Source organism: Chrysemys picta, chromosome 1, assembly GCF_011386835.1.
Source record: "Chrysemys picta bellii isolate R12L10 chromosome 1, ASM1138683v2, whole genome shotgun sequence".
Classification (NCBI taxonomy): Eukaryota; Metazoa; Chordata; order Testudines; family Emydidae; genus Chrysemys; species Chrysemys picta.
The window spans coordinates 242,999,997-243,014,706 of record NC_088791.1 but is presented as its reverse complement, the minus strand read 5'-3'; the positions used below and the strand labels follow the sequence as shown (position 1 = coordinate 243,014,706).

The 14,710-nt window shown below is 42.1% G+C and overlaps 1 protein-coding gene across 14 annotated transcripts in view; it reads right to left on the bottom strand.

The window, feature by feature from the left end:
- CCDC138 (coiled-coil domain containing 138) overlaps nucleotides 1-14,710 on the bottom strand; it is a 65,937-nt gene that overhangs the window by 26,516 nt on the left and 24,711 nt on the right. For 11 of the 14 annotated variants that reach the window (XM_065580980.1, XM_065580969.1, XM_065580970.1 and 8 more), the window contains one exon: nucleotides 5,466-5,642. In XM_065580980.1, the coding sequence (XP_065437052.1) occupies nucleotides 5,466-5,642 (177 nt within the window). Of the gene's footprint in view, nucleotides 1-2,768; nucleotides 2,988-4,995; nucleotides 5,126-5,465; nucleotides 5,643-14,710 lie in introns of all 14 variants that reach the window. The other 3 variants (XR_010597696.1, XR_010597695.1, XM_065580976.1) reach the window with 3 other exon arrangements.

Below are 14,710 nucleotides of genomic sequence, written 5' to 3'. Positions count from 1 at the left end.
TGAGTCAAGACAAGAACGCTTTGCACCCTGTCCGCAATTGCCATGAATGGCTGGGAGGATGACATAAACAATCTAGTTCTGTTCAAATAAAAAGTTACTGCTCTTCTAACATCCACGGTATGAAGTCTCCTTCCTTATGAGAATGGGGCTTAGGAAAAAGTTGATAAGTATACCACTTGATTGAGGTGGAATCCCAACACTACTTTAGTCAAAAAAATTTGATGCAGATGTAAATACTTTGTCTTTATAAAAGATTGTATAGGGAGCATGAGCTACCAATGCTCATAATTCTGCCTCTCTTTCTTGCAAAAGTAATGGCTACCAAAAAATGCTACTTTCACGAGTCGATGGAGTCAAGAACAGGTAGCCATCAGTTTAAAGAGTGGACCCATCAAACTTTGTTAGCAGTTTCCGCCCTTTTTTCTAGGGTGGTCAGACTGCCTAAGCATGAAATGCAGGTATCGTTGGTACGACTGAAGGCAGAATTGTTTCTTTTTACAGAATAGAGTGTAAAATCCCAGTGTTTTCAATGTAGCCTTCAAGTCTTTTGAGACTGTGAAACTTCTCATCAATCTGCTGAGAGAATAGCGTTGAACCTTCCCAGGGGAAATCCTGAATAGTCTGCTGGACCTCCCATGGAAGACTCAAGGCTTGACTCATGAACAACTACACATCATTACTGCAGCTCTGGTTGCTGAATCTACCTCATCGAATGCATCTTGGGGGGCGGGGGGGACAGAGAGAGAGGTCCTACCCATGAGTTTGCGCTCTTCCAAGATGGCCCAGAATGCTTTCCTGGCATCCTCTGGTAACTTGTCAATGAACTTGAGAACACTGCCCTACAGAGAAAAATCATATCTGGCCAGCAAGGCTTGCTGATCAGATATATTCTACTGCTAGCCTGCAGTTTCATATATCTTACCAAAAAGGTTGAGTCTTTTTGCATCTTTATATTTTGGGGTAGACGATGGCCGTCCCTGACGTGCTCTGTCATTTACTGTCGAATCAACCAAAGAACCTGGCAAGGGATGAGTGTAGAAAGGTTCAAAGCCCTGAGAAGGGGCATGGTACCTGCACTTAGTTCTCGTGGCTGTCAGCAGCAGAGACAATGGCATTTGCCACAGTAATCTTGTGGGCTCTGGTATGACTTCATTTATAGGTAGAGTCACACTGGAAGGTCTTGCTGACCCCAGTATGTCTCCCAGTCTGTGAGAACTCTCTTGAACTACCTCAACCTGGATGTCAAGCTCATTAGGAGCTCTTGGTAGGCCTGGTAGCCATCCTGAAGAGAGGAGGACTTCCGAGACACCACTACCTCATCGATCAGGTGATGAGGAGGAGGTGTGCAAAGAAAGTTGAGCAGGAGCTTTCTGTACCTCCCCAGATGGAAATTGTGGTATGTAATGTTCCTGCTTGCTACTGGCATTGGTACCACAGGTAACCTTGAAATTCCACATGTGAACTATCCTGACGTCTGCTTGGGGATCTGGAGGGCAGAGGAACTGGGGAGGATCTGGTGGTGGGGAGGAACCCCAATTGTTTCAATACGGCCATTGGTAGGATACAGGACCCCAATCTCTATCAGCCCAAGGATGTGTGTCCCTGGACCACCACGGGAGCTCTTCTGGATACCAGGAGTGGAATCTTAACAATGAAGTTGAATGATGCCTTCTATCCTGGGAGCGAGTGCCAAAGGAACCTACATCAGGCACCAAAGAAGAGTCACGTAGCCAGGGAGATGTGGTACCATGTGGTATCGTGGACAGGTGCCATGCCTCTGGAGACACGGATACCAGGGACAACATACTGAGTTTACATCTGGATGGCACCAGGCAAGGCACCAAGGATTGGACCTTACTGATAGGTAAGCCATATGAAGTCTGAAGATCAATCAGTACCGGATGGGGTATCTTGCATATAGCATGGTAGGTCCTCCAGGAGAGTCACATTGGGGACCACTGTCAAATCTGCAGGGACTTCAAGCCCCAGACAGGACAGAATCATACAACTATAGGACTGGAAGGGACCTCATGAAGTCCTCAAATACAGCTCTGAGGAAGGACCAGTAAACCTAGAACATCCCTGACAGGTGTTTTGTCTAACCTGTTCTTAAAAATCTCCAATGATGGGCACTCTACATCCTCCATTTGAAGCCTATTCCGGAGCTTAACTACCCTTATCATTAGAAAGTTTTTCCTCATATCTAACCTAAATCTCCCTTGCTGCAGATTAAGCCCCCCCGTTACTACTTGTCCTACATTCAGTGGAGTTCAATGGAGAACAATTGATCACTTTCCTCTTTATAACAGCCCTTAACATATATGAAGTCTTATCAGTTCCCCCCAGTTTTCTTTTCTCAAGACTAAACATGCCCAATTTTTTTAACCTTTCCTCATTGGTCAGGTTTTCTAAACCTTTTACCACTTTTGTTGCTCTCCTCTGGACTCTCCAATTTGCTCATATCTTTTCTAAGGGCTGGTCTACATGGGTGGGGCGGGGGGGGGGGAGAGGGGAATCGATCTAAGATACGCAACTTCAGCTACGTGAATAGCGTAGCTGAAGTCCAAGTATCTTAGATCGATTTACCTCAGGTCCTCACGGCGCGGGATCGATGGCCACGGCTCCCCCGTTGACTCTGCTACCGCCTCTCACTCTGTTGGAGTTCCGGAGTCGACGGGGAGTGCGTTTGGGGATCGATTTATTGCGTCTAAGATGAAACGTGATAGATTGATTAGTACCCACCAATCCGGCGGGTAGTGAAGACATACCCTAAAGGTTGGTGCCCACAATTGGGCACAGCACTCCAGCTGAGGCCTCTCCAGCGGTGAGTGAGTGAGACAGTTACCTCCTGTGTCTTACATTTGTGTTAATATATCCCAGATTGATATTATCCTTTTTTCCAACTGCACCACATTGTTGACTCTGATTCAATTTGTGATCCACTATAACTTCTAGATTCTTTTCCCAGAAAGGTGGAAACCAACACTCTAAATAAAAATTAAGTAAAATGACAAATTAAATTTACTCCAAAATTCTAACTAACTATAGACAAGTACACTAACTACATAAAAAAAAAATAGATTTTCTGAAAGGGAGAACACTTGCAGAGCAAAGCAACATGCTCTGACTACCAGTCACGAGCAGTAAGAAGCAACTGAGGGAGGCTGCGGATGGGTCATGCAACAGCACGAGACAGCAAAGGGTGCATGCGCTGCCATGACAGATATCATTATGGGAAATATCTCTGGCTCTGGTGCACTGGGCATATACATACCTGAAATGTGCAATCACTCAAAGAAGAACCTTAACTCTTCCCCCACAAACACTACCAGCTGTCAAAATCTTTAACCACTATTCTGAATACAACTCCTTATCAAACTATCCTCTCCCAACACAACCAACAACTACTTCACCGAATAGCTACAACTATTAGTGTCGGGGAAAATAATGTAGTAAAGGGTGTAGGCCTTACTGGAGCCCTAGGCCTGGTTAAAAGTATGAACCAAGGCTGTGAGCCAAAGTAGGCCTTATCAGAACAGCAAGGCTAGGTATCAGCTAATCAAGTACATTCCTAAAGGGATGATACAGGAAGTCACAGATCCCTTGTGAGATAAGGAGGGAATGACAGGATAATGGAGGAGGGTGTTGTGTTCAAACTATCAGATACAAGATACAAGAATGGTAGCTAACAACATCTGGAGTGTAATAAGTAACTTGTTTGTACCAATGTATAAAAGAAAAAGTCATAGGAGGGGCAGTTTTGTATTGGCCTAGCAAACGATATTATGTTGATTGAGCCGATACCTTGTCACAGACATACATATGTTAGTGAACCTGCTTGGTATGAGGGGCCCTAGTACCGTGCTTTGAAGACAATAAACCTGGCCAATCCTTTGTCACTGAACGGAGCTTGTGGTCTTTCTTTATGAGTAATGTCAAGGTCTGCTGAATCAACATTAGCTGCAAGCTATACTGGTGCAGCAAACACCGTAGCTTCAGAAATAACACTGCAACACTAGCAGCACAGGGGTGTGTGAAGAAGGAAAGGATGGGAGGGTTGAAGAGAGAGGGGTAGAGTTAAAATCAGGTGAACACATGTGACATTCATCTCATTATGCTATTTGATGCTGTTCAGCCTTCCACCAGTAATATTTTTAAGAGTATCTTTTTTAAGGCAGAGCAAACAGTCCCGTTTCCACCAGCACAAAGATACAATGGGGAGTTTGGTTTGAAATTTAAGTTCTTGGAGAAACCAAAACAGTTAAGTATGTAAAAATGCCCAGCTGACTACCTTCAATATTTAAAACCCAGTGGCATTCCCCTCTTGGTCTAAAAACCCAGACATTTTTACAAATCAAAAAAGGTTTATGTACCAGGGATCCCCCAATACAGCATCTGACCCATCCTCTGCCTCAGTTTCCCCTTCCTGAACCCACCAATAACTGCACATAAGCTCTCGTTTGTTGAGAAACACCCTTTCTTGGGGTCAGTTTTATTAAAATAATATCACAGTTCAATGTCAACTTAAATTAAAAACAGACTTTCTCCAGCTATACATTTCCTTAGTCCCTTGTTCAATAGTTCTTTTCCAAAACCCAGGTCCTGCTGTTTGGTGCTTCCTAAAGCCTCTTCCACTTAAGGGTTCTGCCCTTGTCCCACACATGCCTGGCACAGAAGGCCTCTTTCTCCAGGTCCTCTCTAACCCTTGGTCTCCTGGAGAAGCCTTCCTGCAGGTTTCTCATCCTCTGAGTAACCTTTCATATAGGGAAGCAGTGCCTCTTACCTGAGCATCAGGGGATCATCTGATCGCTAACCTCAACACCAATCACTTGGGGATGCAGTTTAAAAGTGGCACAGGTAAGGCTGAGCCCCACCCCCCCTTAAAGGGCTAGGTCACCCAGTAACAGTAAACAAAAACAAAACGTCACCAAGCCATCTAGAAAAGTCACTTTTACTTATTAGAAATGGAAAAACTGAGCAGCATCAGCTACTCACTCAAATTATAAAGAGAGTTCATACAAGAGCCTGGCTATTTTCATGTCTCCACCTGATGGCAGAAGGACTTGCATCCAATGTCTGTTCTAGCATAGACTGACTTCAGAGAAACTAGAAATGTGCCCATTACCTACAGGAGCAATGGAAAAACCTTAAAATGAGTTGCAAAATGTAACAGGGATAAATCAGAAAACAGATCTGACAATATGCTGCATATATTTAAGAAATAAAAAAAAAATCCCAAAAGAATTGACTTATACATAAAGAATGAGAAACAGCTAACTCATGCAGCTAGGGAACAGCTTCACAACTGCTGTATTTATATGACAAAAAGATAAGTACTACTTGCTACTACATATTACATTAGAAAGAAAGTACGTATTGTATTTCACTTGGGATTTAAGTTTCATTGCATTTGTTTTTCATTTAATAATCCTATATTTTTATTGTTTAAAATTAAGCGAATTTACCAGATTCCATTGTCATCTGAAGTAAACCATCAATGGCATTGGAAAGCAGACCTCTACTGGATATTCTTAAGTGACTTAATATAACAGGCACAGATTGGTACTCCAAAAATAAGGCCTTCCCTTCATCTGTCTTCAAGTCCACGCAAAGGGAATCAAATGCCTGAGCCAGATAATCAGCTGAAAGAGACATTAAAATGCAAACAATTTTATAATCACAGTTCTAATGTCTGATCTATAAAGTTTAGTATATATAGTTACTTTGAGATTAATAATTATACAGCTATAAAAAATGTAACAATTAGAAGATTAAATGGATCAAGATATAAAGGTTTAAATTGTTAGACCTTTATTTTAATATTTCCTATATTTCTAATTGACGATTTACTGTGCCTTGGTTTAAAGTAGGGAACAGGGAAGTCGGGGGCAGCCCACATTTTTTAAAAGTATGACTTATAAAGGTTAGATTTAAGTATTTTGCTAAAGAGATGAAGTGAGCCCTCTCCTGCACTCAATAAAGCTTTATAATCCAGGTTAAAATTAACAGAAATGCTTATTTCTATACTGCATGAATGATGAATGTAGAAATTCAATTTTATTCTCAATATCATTATTCCCAATATTAACAATAAATAGATCTACAGAATCAGTGAAATCCCAATCCCTATTGCTATGAACATTATTTTTTTTCACATCACCGAATACTTCAAGGTGTAACACTGTTTGCTTTATGGCTTTGAAACATAGAAACATGCTGCACTGGTTTTGAATTCTGAGTTAGTCTATCTCCCCAGCTTTGTTTCCTCTCCTCCTCCAAGTTTCTCAGCAAGTGCTACATAAATTCCAATAAATACAAATTTTAACTAGTTTCATGATCCAACTTTAATTTTTTTTATACAAATTAAACCATGAAAGGGAAGGACAAGGCTAGGATAACTTTAAAGCCTGCTTATGTACAAATCTATTGTTTACTTTTCTTCAAATTTTACATAAAATATTTAAGACATACTGCGCCAATTTCCTAAAAATACACATGAATGTTGAAGATAAAAATAGTCAGAAAGTGACACAATTGTGACTTTTGTTCTTGTATTGTATTCTTGTTCCAGCAGTAATTAAATGGACAACCTGAACTTCTCTCATACCTATTAGGGCCTTTATTCAGGACAATACTTATGCACACGCAACTTTAATACACAAAGTAGTCCACTGACTTCAAAGGGATTACTTATGGGCTTGAAGTTAGTCACATGCTTTTGTATCTTACTAAATTACGGTTGTAGATACATTAGAGGGTTTTTTCTTCTGAAATGTGGTATAATGAATAAATCTGCCTAGCTTGAGACTATGTGTTCCTCAACATTTGGGAGACATCTACTAATGTGCTCAGAGATGAAGGAGAAGAGTACTGGATAAAGACAAAGATCGCAACTACTCCATTCCCATTTACTTTCACGAGGATTTGCTCGGAGGAGAAGTTTAATCTTTCAGTTTATATGCTGATTACCCCTCTACAGTATATTAAAATATACAGGGACTTGAGACTCACAGTTAAATAATGAACTCATCTAAGTGCCTTAAATAACCACAGGTCCTATATTTCAGATCTCCCTATTTCAAATTCCTATTTAGGAATAAAAACACACTACTCAGTTACAGGATGAAATAATTAAATATAATGGAGCCATTCTGTAGTAAGAAAAGTTTAGTTACAGTGCCACCTCCTGGATTTACGACACTTTAGGAAAAAAAAGTAATCTTACTGAAGCTCTTGCATTATGAATAGAAGAAAATCAGTGCTTTACTTTCAATGTGTGATCAAAATTAGTAAGCAGTAATTTCACGAATGTGCTTTTTATTATTGCAGATCATACTTAACCATAGCATATAAACTAACAGTAAAAATCAATAATGAGAAGCTAAAAAGTTTTACCATTGTAAGTATTGGCTTTAGCTGTTTAGCTTGATTAATGACAACTTAGTATGGCAACTATTCATGTTGGGGTTTGTTTTTTAATATCAGGAGGGACCTCTTATCAATGTGATTCTCATTTTAAGAATATATTTCACATTAGTCTATTAGATAGAATAACATTCTTCTAATTATTAGAACCTGTATCTGTTTTAAAAACTTCAAAAACCAAACCTAAGACACACCTTTATCAGGAATTTTAGTCTTAAAACAAATATAGCACAAACAGTGACAGAGTAAACTTCCACATAATGTCACACTAATGTGATTCCTACCTAGTCTGGAGAGATTGCATCTGTAAATAGGAAAGCACAGTTCAATCTCCAGAGTTATTTAATCCTTAGCCTCCCCGATTAGGCTGCCAATGATAAAAGTGGTAGTAGTTTTGTGATGTGGACATCTGCCTACTGAGAACTGGCCTGAAATCACTAACACATTTCATGGAAGCCACTGAATAGCCACCCAATAGATCTCAGGATAGATGGTAAACAAAAGTTGACATTGGGGATGGATTTATATTGGCAGCTGAAAGGTGAAAATCTCTATAGCGCATTACCAGTTCTCCAAAATACATAGTCCCCCTGTCCCTCTATTCTCTATAACAGATGTTTTAAAATTTGGAAACATTCTACAAAACAAAGAATGGGTTTTATTTGCACAATCCACATTTAAAATCAGGAGTCAAAGAATAGGTGGTAGTACTCTCTCAAGTTCTATCAACTAATTCTTTTCTCCAGATGCTCAGATAATGATGAACACCACCTCAACGCATAGATGAAACAGAACAAGGATAAATTTAAACAATTACCAATTTAACAGTAAATTAAATTACCCCAATGGTGTAAACCTGCAAGGGATGTCAATAGCAGAAACATGGCATACCCTCCATCTAGGGACGAATGTCCCCATAGGGGACCACAAATTCACTGAACTGGGTGTCTAAGATTCAAGTGCTCTGTCTCTCTCTCTTGCCCCAATACTGGATACGTTGGGAGGCTCAGGTCCCCTTGTGTGGAAGGGCAGGAGGAAGGAAGGTGTATTAATTTAGATGGAATATATAGGCCAAAAGTGTTAACATAACCCAGTGATTGTCCAACATTAAACAGTGTTAAACAAGGTTTGGGATTTGGTGTACAGAGATCTCAGCTTGCTTAGTACCATGGCAAACACACCATTAAAAATCCTTTTAACATTTTATTAAAGATACAGAAAAAGAAAGAAAAACAATTAAAGCATTTTAAATGTAAAATATTAAATTAGGTTTTCATTATAACAACATCCCTTGTTCCCCTTAGCTGAAGAGAATTTTTAGGAGGAAAAATCCTCATTTGACAGTCTCTTAGATGGTATCAAAGATGGTAATACTTTCTTTTCCCCAAAAAAGACAGTTAAGTTAGTTGAGATGAGCTGGAGTGAAGCCACATGCAAAAAGCGGGGAGAAAAGAACAGCAGAGATTGAAATTCAGGTTCGGTCTCTGATATTGACTCTCACTTAGAATCTCACTACTGCAAAAACACAGTCTTATTAGCCACTCCAAGACCAACTTAAACCAGCATTGCGGTGTTTAGGGCATTGCTTTTAGTTACCTCTTTCTGGTCAGAAGCTTACAGAGCTGTAGTAATGAATACAGTCTTGGCTGGCTAAACTAGATTCCTAGTAAGAGAAGGAAAAAGTCGAGGGATAGGAAAGGTAAGAAATAAGGTAGGGAAGGAAAAGGATGCACGGGGAATGGGGAGGTCACAAAGTCTCACATCCCACGGTGTTTGGGATTCAGCTGGAGCCAGCAGAGGTGCCGATGTCATCTGGGTCCTGCTCTCTGGCCCAGTCTGGTCAGGACATCTCTCAGGATTAGGACAAAGAAGGTCTGTGGTCCCAGGAAATGGTGGGGGTGGCAGCCATGATGGTGAAGCTCCCTCCGATAGCCCATTTTTCTCCGAAAGTCTCTTTCTTTAAGGACCCTATAAACGAGTGGTGGGTGGAACAGGGTAAATTTGTAGGCCCAGTTATCACAACATGGGGTGTGTGTCCTGCCCAGGGTAGATTATCCTTTCCTTGGCTGTTGCGAGGGCTATGTTGATCCCGGACAGGATTCTCCCTTCCATGAGCAGCGGCTCCTTCTTCCTGGTCACAGAGGGCATTGTGGTGCTCCAGAGCAGCTACAGGAAGGTAACAACCACTCTCAATACTTCCTCCTAATGATATACTCCTCTGGCTTCCCACTTAGAGGAAAAGGACTCTGGCAATGGCTCCTCCTCCTGCTCTCTTTCAATAGTGGTGCTGCTCCCCCTGCTAACAGCTGCTTAAAAGTACAGTTACTTAACCTATAGTAATTGGTTCTTCAAGATGTGTGGTCCACAGAGATTCCACTCTTAGCACTCATGCAACCCATGCACATGAGATTGGATTCTTGTTGGCTACGAGTGTTCATTGGAGCTGTGCCTTAAGCTGCCAGAGCTCTAGTAGAATAAGCTCTCTTGTGGCTAGAAAGATCTCTTCTAACTAACTCATAAGTTCTTGTGTGGTCAGAAACCCACTTGGATAGCCTCTGAGTGGATACAGGTTGGCTCCTGACCCTGTAAACAAAAGTCATGAATAGCCTAGGTGTGCTCCTGGATGATTTTGTTCTATCTAAATAAATTGAATTCTGATACCACCTTAGGCAGGAATTTAGGGGAAAATCTAAGAGTAACCCTGTACTTCTGAAACGCTAGAGGGTGCCAGATACGAAAGCCATGAATCTCTTCTACCCTCCTAGCTGACAAAATGGCCACCAGGAAATGAATTTTCATGGACAGGTGGCAAAGGGAACAAGATGTTATGGTCTCAAAGGGGGAACCTGTCGACACTGCTTATACTATACTTGGGTTCCAAGAGGCAGGTGGGCTTCTGAACGGGGGGTGGGGGGGGGGGAGGGAATGAGACCCTTCAGGAAATGTATTACTGTTTGGTGGGAATAGGAGTTTAATTCACATATTGCTGCCAGATGGACTCTTATGTTGATGGAAAACCCAGATTGCTTCAGGGCTAACAAAAAGTCCAGTATTGATTAAACTGGTACTATCAGGGAGAAATTGGGTGCTGAGATGCCAAAATAGAAAAGCTCTTCCATTTAGCTCTATAAGTCAGTCTGGTTGAAGGTTTCTTTATCCAGAGTAGAATGTTCTGAACCTCTGCGGATGTCATCCAGCCCACACCCAAGCCGTCAGGTGTAAAGTTTTTGGACCAGATAGAGGAGCTGACCACTGTTCTGAGAGACTGTGTCAGGCAAATGGGTAAGATGGCTATGTTGGTAGGTTTAGAAGATCTGAATACCAGAACTGCCATGTCCATGCGGGGGCTACCATGCTCATTTGCTCAATATCTTGCTTCAGTTTCCTTGGGACGCTAGGAATCTGAGGATCAATGGAAACATGAACATCAAACACACAGTCCAAAGGATGAGGAAGATGTCTATTAGTGAGCTGAGCTTGTGCTCCTCTTGGAGCAGAATGTCTGATACTTGTTGTAGTTTGCTGTGAGCAGGTCTAAATTTGGGAACCCCCATTTGAAGAAAATGTTCTGTATGACTGTGTCTTTGAGAGACTACTTGTGGTTTTCAAAATGATATCCCAGTATGTTCTGTAGGACTATTGGTGTGACAATGTAGAATGCACCACTCCTATAGATGTATGGCCTTCTGACAGAGGTAGTGACGACCTTGCTTCTCCCCTTGCCTATTGATATAGTGCACAGCTGTGGTGTGGTCTGCCAGGACCTGAATTATTGTTCCCAAAGAGTAGACCAAAAGCCTTGTATGCCAGGTGGATGGCTCTGAGCTCTAAAATATGCATGTGTGTGCGTGGACCATCATACCTGAATAGTCAAATGATCCGGATGAGATCCCTACCCAAGTAGGGGCATCTGTTATCACAATCTTTACAGGTAGGGGTATGGAAAAGGGAACTAACTCTGCTGCACAGATGAAGTGGTCTCTACATGAGTTTAACAAGGAGAGGACTTTTTGCAGGACTGCTATCATCATGGATTCATAGAAATGTAGAGCTGGAGAGGTCATCTAGTTTAACCCCCTGTGCTGAGTCATGACCAAGTATGCCTAGACCATCCTTGACAGGTGTTTGTCTAACCTGATCTTAAACACCTCCGATGGATGAAGATTCTACAAATTTTCTTGGTAACTTAGTCCAATGCTTAACTATCTCTATAGTTAGAAAGCTTTTACTAGTATCCAACCTAAACCTCCCTTGCTGCAGATTAAGTCCATTATTTCTTACCCTACTTTCAGTGGACATGGAGAGCAACGGATTACCGTCTTCTTTGTAACAGTCCTTAACATATCTGCAGACTTATCAGGTCCCCACTCAGTCTTATTTTCTCAAGACTAAACATGCCCATTTTGTATTTGTTCATTTGATTTTTCCTTCCTAAATGTAGTACTTTATATCTGGCTTTACTGTTGATTTAAGACAACACTCCTATTTATCAAGGTAATTTTAATTTCTAATCCTATGCTCCAAAGTGCTTACCACTTCTTCCAGCATGGTGTTATCCACATATTTTATAAGCTCCACTTCATTATCCCAGTCATTAATGAAAATTTTGACTAGTGCCAGATGCAGGACAGATCCCTGCAGAACTTCACTGATATGTCTTCCCAATTTGATAGCAAACCATTGATAGCTACTCTGAATAGTTTTTCAATCGTTTGTGCACCAACCTTACAATAATTACAGCTAGACCACATTTCTCGAGTTTGCTTATAAGAATGTCATGTGGAACTGTGTCAAAAGCCTTACTAAAATCAGGTCCACTGCTTCCCTCATCCACTAGGCCAAATACATGCACTGTCTGCTGGGTCGATACACTAATCTCCATCATCTTTGCATGGATCAAAGGTGAAGTCCGTCATGCTGTGTGACAAACACATGACTATGTATCCTAGAAGTCTGAGACACGTTCTTGGGTGGGGCTGAAGTTGACTGATGAGGTCCAATATTGCCTGAAACCTTCTCTGTGGAAAGCTCGAGCTGTTTTGGAGTCTGAACATTACTCCTAATAACTATTTTCTGCTTCAAAAATCAGTGTGGATTTTGTCTCTGTTGACCTTGAGACCTAACGAGATGAAGAGTTTTAGGATTGTCTGTACTGGGTTGGTCGCCTGTTGTGGTGATCTTCCTCACATTAGCCAGACATCGAAGGTACCTGGATTCCTTTTGTTTTTAGGTGAGTTTTCACTACCAACAGATACTTGGTGAAAATCCTTGGAGCTGTACAAAAGCCAAAGGGCTGGGACTCTGTACCAGTAGTGTGATGTTCCTACCAGATATCTCAGGTATTTCCAGTGGAGATGTGAAAATAGACATCTTGTGGGTCAAGAGCCATGAACCAGTCCATAGGATCTAATGAAGGGATTAAAGAACCTAGGATTACCATTCTGAACTTAAAACAATGGATGAAAGTGTTGAGACATCAAACATCAAGGAGGGGTCTCCAGCACCCTTTCTTCTTTGGAATTAAGGAGTGGGAGCAAAAGCCCTGGTGCCTGAACTCCAAGGACCCAAGTAGGAACAATAGAAGTTGTAAAAGGGACTCCACCTCCTGCTTCAGTTGTCTCTCATGAGAAGGGTCTTTGAAAAGGGATGGGAAATGGGAGAGGGGATTGAAAGGAATTGTGAGGCAAATGTGCTGCCAGATCAGGCATGCTGCAGCAACTCACCTGCAATGACTCATCCCTCCAACAGAGCCTGCAGTGACTCAGCCCTCAGGCATGCTGCAGCAACCTATCCCTGAGCAGGGCGTGGGTCAGATGACCCTTAGGTACAGGTATTTTACTGACCCCACCAGAGCTGCAAGTTAGTAGTACTGTTGCACAGACCCAGCCTGGAAACCTCCTCCTGCCTCACAGTGTAGCAGACTCCCTAGGCTTCCAGCCTGCTCTTGATGCAGTTCCTGTTCCTGTCCCAGCCTTACTCTAGCTCTGTTACTGACCTGCTCCAGCCCTGCATCCACCTCCTGACCCCCGGACTCACAACTAGGCTTCAACCCTTGGCCTGCACCTGGACTCCAACTACAATACTAATTTGGCTTGTCTATGGACTCTGACCTCAGCTCTGACCCATGGCCTGTCCCTCGACCCCGGTTTCACCATTGCTCTTGGCCTGGCAGCCAACTTCGACCATCTCTCTTAATCACCAGCCTGACTGCCCGGAACTAGAGCCTGATAGGGACTGAAAGTGAATGGGATACCCGTTGGCACAATCTCAAGAACCCACCAGATTGAGGTAATGCCAAAGATGTTGGGGGGAGAGGGGAGAGAGACTAGAGCAGAAAAGATCCTGTAGAAGTCCAAGCAGACTACTGACATTCGTGTCAAACCTGCTGCCCATTTGAAACACCTTACTATGGGCAGCCAAGGACAAAAGAAAGGGTCACCTCTGGTGAAGTCTCTGCCTCTTCTTCAGTGGCTCAGAAGACCTTGCTGGATGAACATAGTCTTGTGTCAAGTAGTGTTGCCTGAAACATGTTTGGTGTCATGGTTGCTTCCCTTTCTGAGTTGGGATACAAAATCCCAAGCAGCATAGGATAGTTCTGGAATCTTTTAAAGTATGGATGTCTTCATCAGTTCCCCTACTGAAGAAGTCAATTCCCTCAAAATGGGAGGTCCTAAATTGTCACCTTGCCTCCCTAGAAATACTGAATGACTGGGGAGCCATGGCAACCTTCTCATGGGGTATTGCAGAGGCTGCTGTTCGCACCAGTCAGACATGTTCAACAGTCTGTAGTGCTGTCCAAGCTGTCAGTTGGCTCTCCGACATAAGAGATTTAAGCTCTGCTTGGTGCTCCTATCAACAAAACTAGATTTGTCCTATTTTAAGAAATCCTACCTTGAGCGCGCGCACAGTAATATGTTAGCCTCATTTGCACTTCTGAATGAGTAGACCTTCCAGCCAAAAAGATTCAATGTTTTTGTTCCTTTTCAGTGGGGACAGATTTCAGAGGACTTTGCTGCTTTGTCCTCTCCCGTATACAGCTTGCACAAGTAGAGAGACAGGTGCAGGATGTGAGGGAAAAAAAATATTCCAATCCTTTTGCAGGGACTTGAAGTCTTCTGTCTCTTCTCAGAACCAGGCTAAGACAGAAGCAGGCAAATGACAGGCTCCTGCAGGGCATCAATTATTGCCATGGTTAACCTCCCTGGTGTTGCAAAGCATAATATGTTCAAGAACTTGTGTTGTTTCTCTAGCATAATCTTAAGGGGAATATCGTCATGCATTTTAT